The following is a 15,264-nucleotide window of genomic DNA, read 5'->3' as shown; positions in this document are numbered from 1 at the left end:
GGCAGCCCTTAATTGGCCCACCAACGTGAAATCGCGGTCAGGCCCCGATCGTGGCTGACGGTCGGCTTCCCGACTATTCCCACATGCCCCTGCTGAGTCTGCCCGACAAGGGCAAAATCCTGGCTTTGTAGTCTGTGGAGTTAAATGCAGAAATTCGGGAGGTGCTCTCTGATTTGACTTTCTCCTCTGCAAGCTTCACTACACCAGTGCCTCACTGTCATCCAAATCCACGTAAATGCATGAAATTGTTGTACTTCGCCACTAGTTATCCCCTCAACTGTCAGGGAAAATTGGTGCACTTAGGATAAGTGGATTTTTAACAGTGTACTAAGGCATAATTACGGCCAAACAACTTCTCTGGCTCTGAAAATTTAATTTATAAATGTGGACTCTCATTCCTTCAGAAGGCAATTAATGTTGGAGATCTAGTTTTCCTTTGTGTCTTTTATCTCTCTCTCTCTTAATCCTATCTTTCTTTCCCCCTCTTTAGTTTACTTTCTCTACATGGTAGCTTTTCTGACCCAGCAACATCACCAGGAGCAATTGAGAGGATGGTGGGTGTAGAGGGGGGGTTCTTCAAGCAAGAGCGATCCTGGCCACCATTCAGGATCCACAGTGGGGCACAGGGTTCCCAAACATGAGGGACCTCCTCTCTCTCTGTCTCTCTCATTCTTCTCCCAGAATTCACCGCCAGGCTGCCAGGATATACCCGGCAGCCTCGTCATGTTGCATGGCTTCCCCTCTGGCCGCTGGTAAAATATCAGTGACAGCAGGAAGAGGCCCTTAATTGGTCATTAATTGGCTACTTAAGGGCCTTAATCGGCCAAATAGTGAGTCGCTACTTGTCACTTACCTCCTTGCTGGTAAAATATCAGCGGAGTTGGATGGTAACGTGTACTGCACCTTCTACCATCCCTCCCCATTTATGACCTTCACCAGCCTGCTGCAGTATGGAGACATGGGGTAGGTATGGGGCATAAAAGCCTGGCCTGTGTGTCTCTGATGATTCTTCAGTTTAACTGGTTGAAGGGGCACAGTTGCTGGCACCCTTTTGAAGAAGAGCAGGGGAGTTTATTTTTTATTTTTTTGTACTGATTCAATAGATTATTTTATTCTATACAGATGTTTGCTTCTCATCTGATACACTAATTACGGCCCACCCAAAAGTGGAAAAGTGGGGAAATGCTGAAAGTTCCACAAAATTTCAGTGTTCAGTTTCCATTCTCTAGTGATGTCCTCCATTCTTCTTGGAGAAAATAGTGCATATTCAACACCCAAAGCCACAACAAATACTGCAAATCCCCACTTGAAACCTCGAAAGAAGATATCACTGAAGGCAATTGGTTTAGCAAAGCCTCCGCTGAATCGTCAGGCCTTATTGTGGGCCCAGGGGTCCCTCAGGGCCCACCGCCTTAGCTGCTCCTCCACAGCCTCCAGCTGTCCTCCAGGTCCGGGAATCTGGCAGCTCCGGCCCAGATCCCATGATGAGAGTGACCTGATTATCTCTCATACCATTACCCATACCTAAGCCTCAATCAGCATTACCAAAACAAATTATCTGATCATTATCATATTGCTATTTGTGGCAGTTTACTGTGTGCAAATTGGCTGCCAGGTCTAATATGCTGCAACAGTGACTGCACTTCAAAAGCACTTCACTGACCGTGAAGCCCTTTGAAGGTAAGCCACAGATTCCCTGGGTTAGGCGCTGAAAATATTCTGAAGATTAAAACGTGTAGTCCTTCCTGCATGAAGTCTCCCTACTCTTTGGCTTGGTTTAGTATAGTAATCTTGGGCAGAATTTTGACCTTGGTGGGTGGGCGGGCCAAACTGGGGCCCGTTGCCATTTTGGGTGGGTGGGCCAATTAAGGCCCACGCAGCGGCCTGCCCAGTGAGCGCTTCATGTGCGGGGTGGGGAGGGATTCCCCAACTGTCAAAGTGCGCTCTTTCAGATATGCACGCGAAAGAGGCAACTGCTCCCTAAGACTAAGTGCTGTCTCGGGGAGATCAGTGACAACTTAAAAATCATGAAAAATAGAAAAAAAAATTAACATGTCCCCCTCATGTGACAATGTCACACGAGATGGGACATGTTAATAAATCTCACATTAAACTTTATTAAAGTTTTTAAAAATGAACATGAAACCTCATCCCGCCAGTGGATGAGGTTTCATGTTTTATCAGAAGCCGGCTGGGGCTCCTGGCCGCCCACCAGCCTTAAGGTTGGACAGGCAGGTCTTTAATTATCTTAATGACCCTGTCATTGGCCTTGATTGGCCATTGACAGGTTGGCGGACGGACAGCTGATTCCGCTGTCCACCTGCCTTTCTAAAATTTAAAGAGACCGGGATGATGTATGGGGTTCCTCCTGTCGTCATCCTGCATCATTTTCCCGTTGGTGAGTGGGACCTGCCCCCAAATTGCCGACGGGAAAATTCTGGCCCTTGTTTCTGAATCAGGAGGTTTTAGATTCAATCCCCATTCCAGGTCTTGAGTACACAATTTAGGTTGACATTTTGGTACCTTACTGAGGGACGTTTGTATCTCGAATCATGCCAACCTTGGGATGAAATGTTAATCCCGCTCTGGTGAAAATTAACGATTCCAATTGACTATCCAGAGCGATTCTCCTATCCAGAGGCTGCCGGGTATATCCTGGCCAACATTTATTCCTCAGATAACATCAAAAACAGATTAATTTGATCATTCATGTCATTGTTTGTGGAATCTTTGTATGCAAATTGGCTGGATGCCGTTGTCTACAACACAACCGTGACTATACTGGAAAGCAGTCCATTAGCTATAAAGCACTTTTCGTGCACTGAGGACATGAAAAGCACTTTATAAACCCTAGTTTGTTTGGTGTTTTTTTGGAGTGCCAGATTTACACTGCTGGCCAACTCTTGAGTGCATGTATGCTTCAAAAGCCCAGAGTTTGCCAGTGTTTACTAATGTACTTTGTTGCAGTTTCATGAGGGAGTTTTTATCTGCACTTATTTTTTCTGATTTGAATATTCCAGTGTTGCTTAGGATTCTTGCAGAAGCAAACAAAACATGCATTTATAGAATGCCTTTCACGATTAATGGTTTCCCCTTTAAGGGGCTTTACAGTCAATGAAATATTTTTGAAGTGTAGCCACTGTTGCAATGTAGGAGACCTGGCAGCCAATTTGCACATAGTAAACTGCCACAAAAAGCAATGTGATGATAATCGATAATTTGTTTTGGTACTGATGATTGAAGCATAAATACTGGCAATGATAAGGGGGATACACTCTCCTCTTTCTTCGAAAGAGTGCCAGCAAGTGTGCTCCTTCAACCAATCAGATTGAACAATCTTCACTGCAACACACAGGCCAGGTTTTTATGCCCCACATCGTTAGCTGCACCCTCCACCCAACAGCAGGCTGGGCGGGTGGGTCATAAGATGGGATGGAATGGTGTTGGGTGCTGTGCCTGTCACCTATCCGCCTCTGCTGATAAAATACCAGCAGAGGGGTAGGTGGCAAGCGGAAACCCACCCTTTGGCCAATTAATGGCCACTTAAGGGCCTCTTCCCACTGTTGCTGATATTTTATCAGTAGGGGGGGGTAGGGGGGGTAGGGAGGGGGGGGGGGGGGGTGGGGGGGGTGGGAGTGGGGGTGGAGGGGGAGGGGGGTAGGGAGGGGGTGGGAGCCTGACTGTGGATTCTAGGAGAGAGGTGAGAGATGAGGGCTGTGGAAGCTCAATTGTTGAGCATGTTCAGGATAGAAATCAGTAGATTTCTGTATACTAATGATATCAAGGGATATGGGGATACTGGGAAAAGTGGTGTAAGAGGTAGATGATCAAGCATGATCTGTTTCAATGGCGGAGCAGGCTCGATGGGCTGAATGGGGAGGCAGTGGCGTAATGGCATTGTCACTGGGCTGGTAATCCAGAGACCCGGTGTAATGCTGTGGGGATCCGGGTTCGAATCTCACCACGGCAGATGGTGGAATTTGATTTCAATAAAAATCTGGAATTAAAAGTCTAATGATGATCATGAAACCATTGCCAATTGTCATAAAAATCCACCTGGTTCACTAATGTCCTTTAGGGAAGGAAATCTGCTGTCCTTACTTGGTCTGACCTACATGTGTCTCCAGATCTACAATAATGTGGTTGACTCTTAAATGCCCTCTGAACAAGGGATGGGCAATAAATGCTGGCTTAGCCAGTGACGCTCAAATCCTGTGAATAAATTTTAAAAACCCTGCTTCTTTATCCTATGTTGCCAGCTATAGCAGCAACATATAATTTTACATATTAAAGTTGGCGATGACAGTTTGCAGATTGAAACAGCCTGATTAGATCAATCATGCATTTAAAAAAAAGAGTTGAATAACAGAATCATAACATCCAATACTCGGGAAGACAGTTCTATAAACTTTCAACTACTGTATCTATTGCAATTTATTGAAACAAAAAAAATCAAAGACAGACTTGCATTTATATAGTGATTTTATGGCCAAAGGATGTCACATCATGTTGTTCTCAATCCAGCTGAACTACTACGCCACCTAAAATTTGGATGTTTTTTAAAGGAGGACTTTAAAGATTTACAAAATGGAATGTATAAGTGACCAGCATTGAGAACAGTGTCAGGCAATTGCTTCATGTTGTGTTTATCGTAAAAGCCTAACAGAAACCCTGCTTTTGGAGGGGCTAACTGATTGTGATTTTGCTCCCACTGTTGATGTAATTCTAGATTGATGTAGAAATTTGAAACTTTCCACACCCTGAAATTATGCTGAATTTACCTGAGCATCTTGATAATCCTTGTCAATTAATGGTGCCTCTTTAATAAAGAGCATATATTTAAATTTTAACTTTGTTTTCTTTGGATTATAGATTGGAATTATTGGTGGGTCAGGATTGGGTGATCTGGACATTTTGGAGGAAAAGACTGAGAAATGTGTAGATACGCCATTTGGAAAGGTTTGTTATTTCTGCTTGTCCGTTCACCTGTTGATTATAACAGTTGTGTGTTCTGAATCATGGAACCACGTGATTGTTCACATGCCTTTATGAATGGAAAGAAAAGATATCCTATCTGGTTTTCTTTTTCCCTCTTCCCAAGACTTACGCTGTGTTTTATAGTACGCTGTGTTTTATAGTACGCTGTGTTTTATAGTACGCTGTGCTTTATATTGTACTTCAAGCCTGTAAAGGATCTTTTAATCTCCATTTTCAAAGAAAAGAACTTGTCTTATCTATCTTTATTGTCTTTATCTTGTCCCTGTAGCATGTCAGTGTAGTGTTTCATCAACACTAGCTTTAGGACAGAAAAATTTATTTGATTTTCACATCCACTTATTTTTACCTTTTTGATAGTCTGATATTTTTATTGAGATGACTAATGTGATGAAGTCACAGTTTGTGAAAATGCTCCAGCACAGTAAATACTTTACTAAAATGCTATTTTTTCTTAGAGTACAGAAGGTGGCTGGGAAAGAAAATCTAATCCTTGTTACAGAATTTCTTTGATTTCTATCAGTTATCCATGTCTGGAACTTGTTCAGCATTTTGTAAAGCTAATAGCTGCAGTAATTCAGATCTAGCATAAAGCTACCAACTTTACAAGAGAGCATAAAATAATTTAAAATGTACTTTATATTTAAGGCTGAGAATGCGCTACTTGCATTTAAATAGTAAAGGATCTCCATTACCATTAATTGCTTATGTTAGATGGGCGTATTAAGAGGCCTGAGCACTGCTGACTCCGCTACAATGGAATTTTCAGTGTTATTTGCAATAGACTTGAGAAGTATCAACATTACAAGCCAGCTGTTGAATGATGTTTGTTCTATTAATAGCATGTCCTGAAAAAAGTAACTATTGGATTGTAATTCTTAAATTGTAAGCTATAATAAAAATGTATTGTTGCCAATTGTCTTTCCTCTTAGGACATGCCAAAGGATGCTGTTCAAATCTGTGCAAATGTTAGTAAGATAGACCAAAAGCTCCTGGGTGCTTCTTGATATTCATTATTTTATAAAATTATGTAGATTGTTCAGCATCCAATTGGAAGCCAAGCCCGTCAATTAGGCTGACTTCTGGAGGCGGAACCAATTGGAGATGTCACACGCAAAACTCCACGGTATGCAGGAGAATCCTGACTTTCAGGTTCCTGGCACTTTATCAACCCCACACCCCTGCCTGCTCCTGGCAGGTCAGAATAGTTAAAATCTAGGCCTTAAGAGTGTTCCTACTGCTCAGCTTTAGTTTTGACTGTGAAGTTTTGTTCCAAAATACTATTTTTTTCTGGTAAATAAATTAAGCAAAATTTATAGCTTCCATTTGAGATAAGAAATGTTGGTGTTGAGGGGTAGATCATAATTACCATATTTTGTATCCAGCAACATGCAAAACATCACAGTTTAGATAAATGAAGAGTTTTTCTTCAGCTCACGCACTCACCATTCTCATGATCTCTCAAGTTGAAGAAGTTCACTTCATTTCTCCAACAGAGTCTGCTGACAAATAAAATGCTCTTATTTGAGGATAAGGGTTTTAAGCGGTCACTCAAGTGTGTGCAGAAGTGTTCTATTCTAAAAAGCCATCTGGTGAAGGATAGAACCGGAACCAATCTTACACACTTTTTTATTTATTTACAGAATTAAGCATTATAAGCAACTATAACTTTAGTCGGTGTCTATTTATTAGGGGTCTCAAGTGAATTCCAGTTCATAACCACCACCAGTATACAAATAAACATAATTAATATACAATTAACACCAAGCAGTCTGGCCTGTCTGGGGTGACTACTGAGGAATCTACATGTTGCGTTGTGTGACTTTGTTTGATTGCTTAAATGAGCTGAAGAGTTCTGGAGAGAATAGCCATTTCAGGAACATGTGTAATACAGCTATCTGGTAGAAAGGACTTAAGCTGAAAAGCAGTTTCTCCAATAAAAGAAGAGCAAAATATTGTGGATGATGGAAATCTGAAATCAAAACAGAGTGCTAGAAATACTCAGCAGGTCTGGCAGCATCTATGGAGAGAGCCACAGAGTCAACTTATTACTTGAAACATTAAATCTGTTTCTCTCACCACAGATGCTGTCAGACCTGCTGAGTATTTTCAGCATTTGTGGTTTTTTCCTCCAATAAGAGTTCTGAATGGGGTTGCACACATCTTTGTCTCCAGTATACAGCTATTTTTGTTTGTTTGGTTTTACCATTGCTGGGGACTTGAGTTAAGAAAGGCATGATGCTGAGCTTCAGTAGACTCATTGCAGGTTTACGGTTTGCTTCCTCACAGATCACTGGACATATTGAGGGAGTACCCAGCAACAGAAGTTGGTGCAGAACTGTCTCCCCAGCTGAGGCCTCATCCGTGCTACCTGGTTACCTGACTAAATGACTCAAATTGTGACATTTAGTGTGGAGGACCATGATATTAGATGAAGTGACAATGATTTCTAAGCCATTGCATGACCCAGCGCAAGAAAGTGGTGAACTACACCCAAGAACGATGAGAGCCAACACAGAATTTCCCCTAAGATAAAAGCAAAAAACGGCGGATGCTGGAAATCCAAAACAAAAATAAAAATACCTGGAAAAACTCAGCAGGTCTGGCAGCATCTGCGGCGAGGAACACAGTTAACGTTTCGAGTCCGTATGACTCTTCAACAGAACTAAATAAAAATAGATGAGAGGTGAAATATAAGCTGGTTTGAGGGGGGTGGGACGAGTAGAGCTGAATAAAGGGCCAGTGATAGGTGGAGATAGCCAAAAGATGTCATAGACAAAAGGACAAAGAGGTGTTGAAGGTGGTGATATTATCTAAGGAATGTGCTAATTAAGGGTAGAAAGCAGGACAAGCAAGGTATAGATAGCCCTAGTGGGGGGTGGGGTGAAGGAATCAGAATAAGCTAAAAGATAGAGATAAAACAATGGATGGAATACATTTAAAAATAATGGAAATAGGTGAGAAAAGAAAATCTATATAAATTACTGGGGGAAAAAAAAGGGGGGGGTCGGAAAGTGGGTGGGGAGGGAGGAGAGAGTTCATGATCTAAAATTGTTGAATTCGATATTCAGTCCGGAAGGCTGTAAAGTGCCTAGTCGGAAAATGAGGTGCTGTTCCTCCAGTTTGCGTTGAGCTTCACTGGAACAATGCAGCAGGCCAAGGACGGGCATGAGAGCAGGGTGGAGTGTTGAAATGGCAAGTGACAGGGAGGTCTGGGTCATGCTTGCGGACAGACCGAAGGTATTCTGCAAAGCGGTCACCTAGTCTGTGTTCGGTCTCTCCAATGTAGAAGAGACCACATTGGGAGCAGCGAATGCAGTATACTAAATTGAGGGAAATGCTGCTTCACTTGAAAGGAGTGTTAGGGCCCTTGGATGGTGAGGAGAGGGGAAGTAAAGGGGCAGGTGTTGCACCTTCTGCGGTTGCATGGGAAGGTGCCGTGGGAGGGGGTTGAGGTGTAAGGGGTGATGGAGTAGTGGACCAGGGTGTCCCGGAGGGAACTATCCCTACAGAATGCTGCCGGGGGAGGGAGGGAGAGAGAGAGAGAGAGAGAGAGAGAGAGTGGGGGGGGGGGTGGGGGGGAAGATGTGTTTGGTGGTGGCATCATGCTGGAGTTGGCGGAAATGGCGGAGGATGATCCTTTGAATGTGGAGGCTGTCTTCCCTTCCTTGACCTCTGTCTCAAGTTCTGGTGATAGACTGCCCACTAATATCCATTACAAGCCTACCAACTCCCACAGCTACCTTGACTACAGCTCCTCACAACCCGCTTCCAGTAAGGACTCCATCCCATTCTCTCAGTTCCTTTGCCTCCATCGCTTCTGTTCTGATGATGCCACTTTCAAAAACAGTTCCTCTGACATGTCTTCCTTCTTTCTTAACCGAGGTTTTCCACCCACGGTGGTTGACAGGGCCCTCAACTGTGTCCGGCCCATCCCTCGCGCATCCACCCTCACACCTTCCTCTCCCTCCCAGAAACATGATAAGGTCCCCCTTGTCCACACTTATCACCCCACCAGCCGTGGCATTCAAAGGATCATCCTCCGCCGTTTCCGTCAACTCCAGCATGATGCCACCACCAAACATATCTTCCCTTCACCCCCCGGCACCATTCCACAGGGATCGTTCCCTCTGGGACACCCTGGTCCACTCCTCCATCACCCCCTACACCTCAACCCCCTTCCACAGCACCTTCCCATGCAACCGCAGAAGATGCAACACCTACCCCATTACTCCCCCTCTCCTCACCGTCCAAGGGCCTAAACACTCCTTTCAAGTGAAGCAGCATTTCACTTGCACTTCCCTCAATTTAGTCTACTGCATTCGTTACTCCCAAAGCGGTTTCCTCCACATTGGAGAGACCAAACGCAGACTGGGTGACCGCTTTGCAGAACACCTTTGATCTGTCGGCAAGCATGACCCAGATCTCCCTGTTGCTTGCCATTTCAACACTCCACCCTGCTCTCATGCCCACATGTCCATCCTTGGCCTGCTGCATTGCTCCACTGAAGCTCAACGCAAACTGGAGCAACAGCACCTAATCTTCCGACTAGGCACTTTACAGCCTTCCGGACTGAATATTGAGTTCAACAATTTTAGATCATGAACTCTCTCCTCCATCACCACCCCCTTTCCGATTCTCCCTTTTTTCCAATAATTTATATAGATTTTCTTTTCTCACCTATTTCCATTATTTTTAAATGTATTTCCATCCATTGTTTAATATCTACCTTTTAGCCTATTCCGATTCCTTCACCCCATCCCCACTAGGGTGCTCTGTACCTTGCTTGTCCTGCTTTCTACCCTTAATTAGCACATTCCTTAGATAATATCACCACCTTCAACACCTCTTTGTCCTTTTGTCTATGACCTCTTTTTTGGCTATCTCCACCTATCACTGGCCCTCTATCCAGTTCTATTTGTCCCACCACCGCCCCTTAAACCAGATTATACTTCACCTCTCATCTATTTTTACTTAGTTCTGTTGAAGAGTCATACGGCCTCGAAACCTTAACTGTGTTCCTCTCCGCAGTTGCTGCCAGACCTGCTCAGTCTTTCCAGGTATTTTTATTTTTGTATAGAATTTCCCCTCCCCACTTGGGTGATCCTTCCTCTGCTTTACTATTATCTAGGTCAGGCAATGGAAGACACACAGTGCACATTTTTACAAAGGGATAGACCTGAAGTAAGGAAGACCTGAACAAACAGTTCGCAGTATTAAAGAGAATAAAATGGATGGATTTTTTTCAATTGTGTCCAAAGAGCTTGTTGGGGATGGGGTGGAATAAGCTAGTGCCAGAGGATTGGATTGGTATCCAAAGTAGTTGATTGAGAGCATGGTAACCATCCATTTTGAAAGCTGATGGTGAACCAAAGAGGTTCAGTTACTTTGCAATGTTTCAGCATTATGAGAGACTGAAGAGCCCCAATTCTCAAGTCCTGACCATAGATGTTGCAGGCGTAAATGACAGAGCCAGATGATGAAGCCAGCATTGTATCGAACCTTGAACCCTGTTTCCCTTTATTTTTTAACTTTCTTCTCTTTCTTATCTCCCAGTCACTTCTCAAGACCCCTTGTGGTAGACCTTGACTTTGTGAAAAATTGTTTAAAGGGACAACAATGGGTCTGCAGCCTGTTTTACATCTCTCCTGCATTTTATTTTCACTGAGTCAACAGAGTGAACTATAACATGGGCTGCCATCCAATTTACAATGTTGCATAGTGAAGATCTACCCTCTTGTGTCTTGTGCAGCATAGCTCCCCAGTGAGGCCTGTTGTTATTCACATCTTCCCAGCTTACGGCCATAGTGTTAAAAGTTTTTAAGCTTCTCTTGCAAACCTTTTTAAACTTGAGAGTAATAGTTGGTGTGGCCAGAAGAGAAATGGTGACTATGTCGCTCAACTCCAGTGCTTGTGTCACCCAATGTCATCATGTCCAGATATGCTCAATAAAATGGGCTAAAACACTCGTGGGGATAGTGCTCCACTTTAATCGGCACCTGTGGACCTCATTGAAATAGGTAGCATAAGCAATTAAGTGAAAGTTTGAGCAATTCATCCTTCCTTAAGACATTTCAACCTGGATATCCATAAGGGTGGGTTATGAAGGCAGGGGCAGAATTTTGGGTGGGAAACCTGGACGTTTGTGGAGTTTGAACTACGCAACCTGTGACATTTGTCATTGACGGATTCCCCATTTGGATGTCAGCCTGATTGTCAGGCTTGGTTTCCAGTTGGGTGAGGAGGACTCCAGAGCAGAGCATAGGAACAGGTAGGCCCCATCTGCAACCCTGGGGTAGGGGCAATCACTGTTCCTGAAGGTGGGGGTCCGTTTCCATGGTTCATGGGATGGGTCCTGGAGCTTGGAGGGATGGGACACTGCCTGGGAATGGGGGAAGCGCTCTAGTACTCCATTGTCAACAAGCAGTGCTGCAAAGGCACTTACTTTCTCCATGAAGCTGCCCCCACCTCCAAGGTCCAGGAAACCTCGCTTCTGCCACCCTGTAAAACCAGCAAAGCAAGTTAAATCAGAGGGTGTTAACCTCAGTAAAACATTTACATTGCTATTCTACTTCCTAGGAGCAGGCTGGTTGTCCACCCCTTGTTCTACCTCTGTTAAACTTGCAAGTAGGGAGGTTGGGTTGGAGTTCAGATTTTTAAAATTTTAATGCCTGTCCTGACTCCAACCCACCCATTTTAATTCAGCTCTTCAATGTCTGTACCCACAATTCAGCACGCATGACTTCAGGCTCAGGTTTAAGAGCTCTTCTGAATTTCACTCAGCACTCGAGTGTTTATGGTCACTGGGAGGTTAATGGTGATGATTAATGCATCAAGCACACCAGCAACAACAACAGTGCAAAAATAAATAGAAGAATTATAACTGCATCAAAATGGACTCAATATTAGCTGCAGAAATCGCAAAAATGGCTGAAGGCACTCCCCCTTACTGCATTTGTTTTAAATGCATTCTAAACACCTTCATTCATTGCCAGCAGGGAACATAGAGAATGACATCAGCAGGTAATTTAAATATATTTGCATAACTTTGAATGATGTAGCCAGTGGATTGCATACAAGCCTGCTGGATCCTGACGGTAAAATCCACAGTGGGTGAGGAACAAGCCTGTTCAACTGATTCTACTTCTGCCCTTTATCCCCCTCAGTTCAGCTGACTGATGGCAGCATTCCTAACATGCCCAAAGTCACCCCCATAACCCTTCCCTTAACTATAACATTTCAGTGCTGAATGAAGTTGGCATCAGATCATTTGAAACAAAAGCTGCACTCACTCAATGTAAATAACAATTATATTTTGCATTGCTTTAGCATATTTTTTAATGTGCCCATTTGATGTTCAACAGGGGAAGTCCAGGTGCTGCTGAAATCATAAAACAAAAATAAAAATACCTGGAAAAACTCAGCAGGTCTGGCAGCATCTGTGGAGAGGAACACAGTTAACGTTTCGAGTGCGTATGACTCTTCAACAGAGCTAAGTAAAAATAGAAGAGAGGTGAAATATAAGTTGGTTTAAGAGGGGGTGGGACAGGTTGAGCTTGATAGAGGGCCAGTGATAGGTGGAGATAGCCAAAAGATATCACAGACAAAAGGACAAAGAGGTGTTGAAGTTGGTGATATTATCTAAGGAATGTGCTAATTAAGGGTAGAAAGCAGGACAAGCAAGGGGTGGGGTGAAGGAATCAAAAGGCTAAAAGGTAGATATTAAACAATGGATGGAAATACACTTAAAAATAATGAAAATAGGTGGGAAAAAAAAATCTATATAAATTATTGGGAAAAAAGGGGGCGATCGGAAAGGGGGTGGTGATGGAGGAGAGAGTTCATGATCTAAAATTGTTGAACTCAATATTCAGTCTGGAAGGCTGTAAAGTGCCTAGTCGGAAGATGAGGTGCTGTTCCTCCAGTTTGCATTGAGCTTCACTGGAACAATGCAGCAGGCCAAGGACGGACATGTGGACATGACAGCAGGGTGGAGTGTTGAAATGGCAAGCGACAGGGAGATCTCGGTAATGCTTGCGGACAGACCGAAGGTGTTCTGCAAAGCGGTCACCCAATCTGCGTTTGGCATCTCCAATGTAGAGGAAACTGCATTGGGAGTAACGAATGCAGTAGACTAAATTGAGGGAAGTGCAAGTTAAATGCTGCTTCACTTGAAAGGAGTGTTCGGGCCCTTGGACAGTGAGGAGAGGGGAAGTAAAGGGGCAGGTGTTGCACCTTCTGTGGTTGCATGGGAAGGTGCAGTGGGAGGGGATTGAGGTGTAGGAGGTGATGGAGGAGTGTACCAGGGTGTCCCAGAGGGAACGATCTCTGCGGAATGCCGCCGGGTCGGGGGTGGGGGGGTTGTTGGTGAAAGGGAAGATGTCTTTTGTGGTGGCATCATGCTGAAGTTGGCAGAAATGGTGGAGGATGATCCTTAGAATGCGGAGGCTGGTGGGGTGATAAGTGAGGGCAAGGGGGACCCTATCATGTTTCTGGGAGGGAGGAGAAGGCGTGAGGGCGGATGCGCGGGGGATGAGCCGGACACAGTTGAGGGCCCTGTCAACGACTGTGGATGGAAAACCTCGGTTAAGGAAGAAGGAGGACATGTCAGAGGAACTGTTTTTGAAGATAGCGTCATCAGAACAGATGCGTCGGAGGCGAAGGAACTGAGAGAATGGGATGGAGTCCTTACAGGAAGTGGGGTGTGAGGAGCTGTAGTCGAGGTAGCTGTGGGAGTCGATAGGCTGTCCACCAATATCCATTACAAGCCTATCACCAGAAATTGAGACAGAGAGGTCAAGGAACAGAAGTGTCAGAGATGGACCATGTGAAAATGATGGAGGGGTGGAGATTGGAAGCATGAAGCAGCACCGAAGTAATCATCAATGTACCGGAGAAAGAGTTGTGAGAGGGGGCCAGAGTAGGACTGGAACAAGGAATGTTCCACATACCCCATAAAGAGACAGGCATAGCTGGGGCCCATGCGGGTACCCATAGCCACACCTTTTATTTGGAGGAAGTGAGACGAGTTAAAGGAGAAATTGTTTCATGTGAAAACAAGTTCAGCTAGACAGAGGAGAGTAGTGGTGGATGGGGATTGTTCAGGCTGCTGAAATCATGCTGTTTACACACAACTTATTGAGCGCTTAAATTCCTTATTACAAAAGAAGCTGCAAAATGTTGACCAAATTCTTCTTTGATTCTTTGCGTAATGGGTCTGGAATATTTCCAGTTTGATGTATATGTTGTGCAACAATGCATCCTTTATTCAGGAGCTCTTTGTATTTAAGATATTCTTTGTCTTTAAACAAGACTGTCTACTTCGACTAGCTGACTCGCTTCACATAGTTGTCATATCTTCACAGCCATTTTTCCTCTTTGGAGCTCCTTAGTGAGCTATTTTTAATGCCACACACCGTGCATGTCTATTGCTGGGAAGATTTCTTTACATACCAATTTGTTACCCCTGTTTTATAGTAAGAATTAAGTTTTATTTTTATCAAGCAGAATTTAGGTTGTAGCTTTATGGCATTGATTCGATGCCTATGCTTCAACTGCTTGGGTTGATTTTGCCACACATTTAGGTCTAATCATAGAGATGGGATTGTTTACATGCTCTTATGGGTTGACTGTGATGGGGATAATACTGACTACAGTTCTGAGAACATTCACAGCAGTGCAAAAGCTGCTTTTGTATCAGGGTGGTTCAGGAGACTGCCCTCTTTGAGCTGGCTCCTGCTGTTTATGCTGCTATACTGAACTTCCTTATCATTATCAGACTCTTTCTTTTAAGCATCTACTGCTGCTTTTATATTGTGCCAAGATACGTGTTAGTGGCGCCAGCTCCCAAAGTATGAACCATATGCTGCCAACTGCTACCTGCAAGTCAACTTATTGGGACCTGGCGTCACTGGCATGTGGTGGAGATGAGAAGACTGTTTCAGGGGGCTCCAGTGCAATGTACAGGCAGTTAATAAATTTTCCATCAGGATAAGGGAATAGACTCATGAATGTTGTCATACCTGGAATTATTAGTCAGTCGCTGCAAAACTTAAAGAAGAGAACTTGAAAAGTTGCTTTGCTTAAAGGGAGCAATTTGAATAAAGGAATAGCTGATTCCTACAATTATATATTTTTGCTTTTAAAATACTTACATATTAAAGTACTTATATTTTGGTTATAAATGTTTTAAAATTTGTGTGGTTTATTTTACTGTTTGTCATTTGATTATATTAAATAGGTTACTCTAAATTAGTTATTGCAGTAGTG

General features: G+C 43.7%; 1 protein-coding gene across 1 annotated transcript in view; it reads left to right on the top strand.

The window, feature by feature from the left end:
* LOC121277352 (methylthioadenosine phosphorylase) overlaps window positions 1-15,264 on the top strand; it is a 210,576-nt gene that overhangs the window by 22,431 nt on the left and 172,881 nt on the right. The window contains exon 2 of the mRNA XM_041186728.1: window positions 4,873-4,959. Coding sequence (XP_041042662.1) covers window positions 4,873-4,959 — 87 coding nt within the window. The remainder of the gene's footprint in view (window positions 1-4,872; window positions 4,960-15,264) is intronic.

This window comes from Carcharodon carcharias, chromosome 4, assembly GCF_017639515.1.
Source record: "Carcharodon carcharias isolate sCarCar2 chromosome 4, sCarCar2.pri, whole genome shotgun sequence".
NCBI lineage: Eukaryota > Metazoa > Chordata > Chondrichthyes > Lamniformes > Lamnidae > Carcharodon > Carcharodon carcharias.
This window is presented reverse-complemented; position numbering and strand designations above follow the sequence as displayed.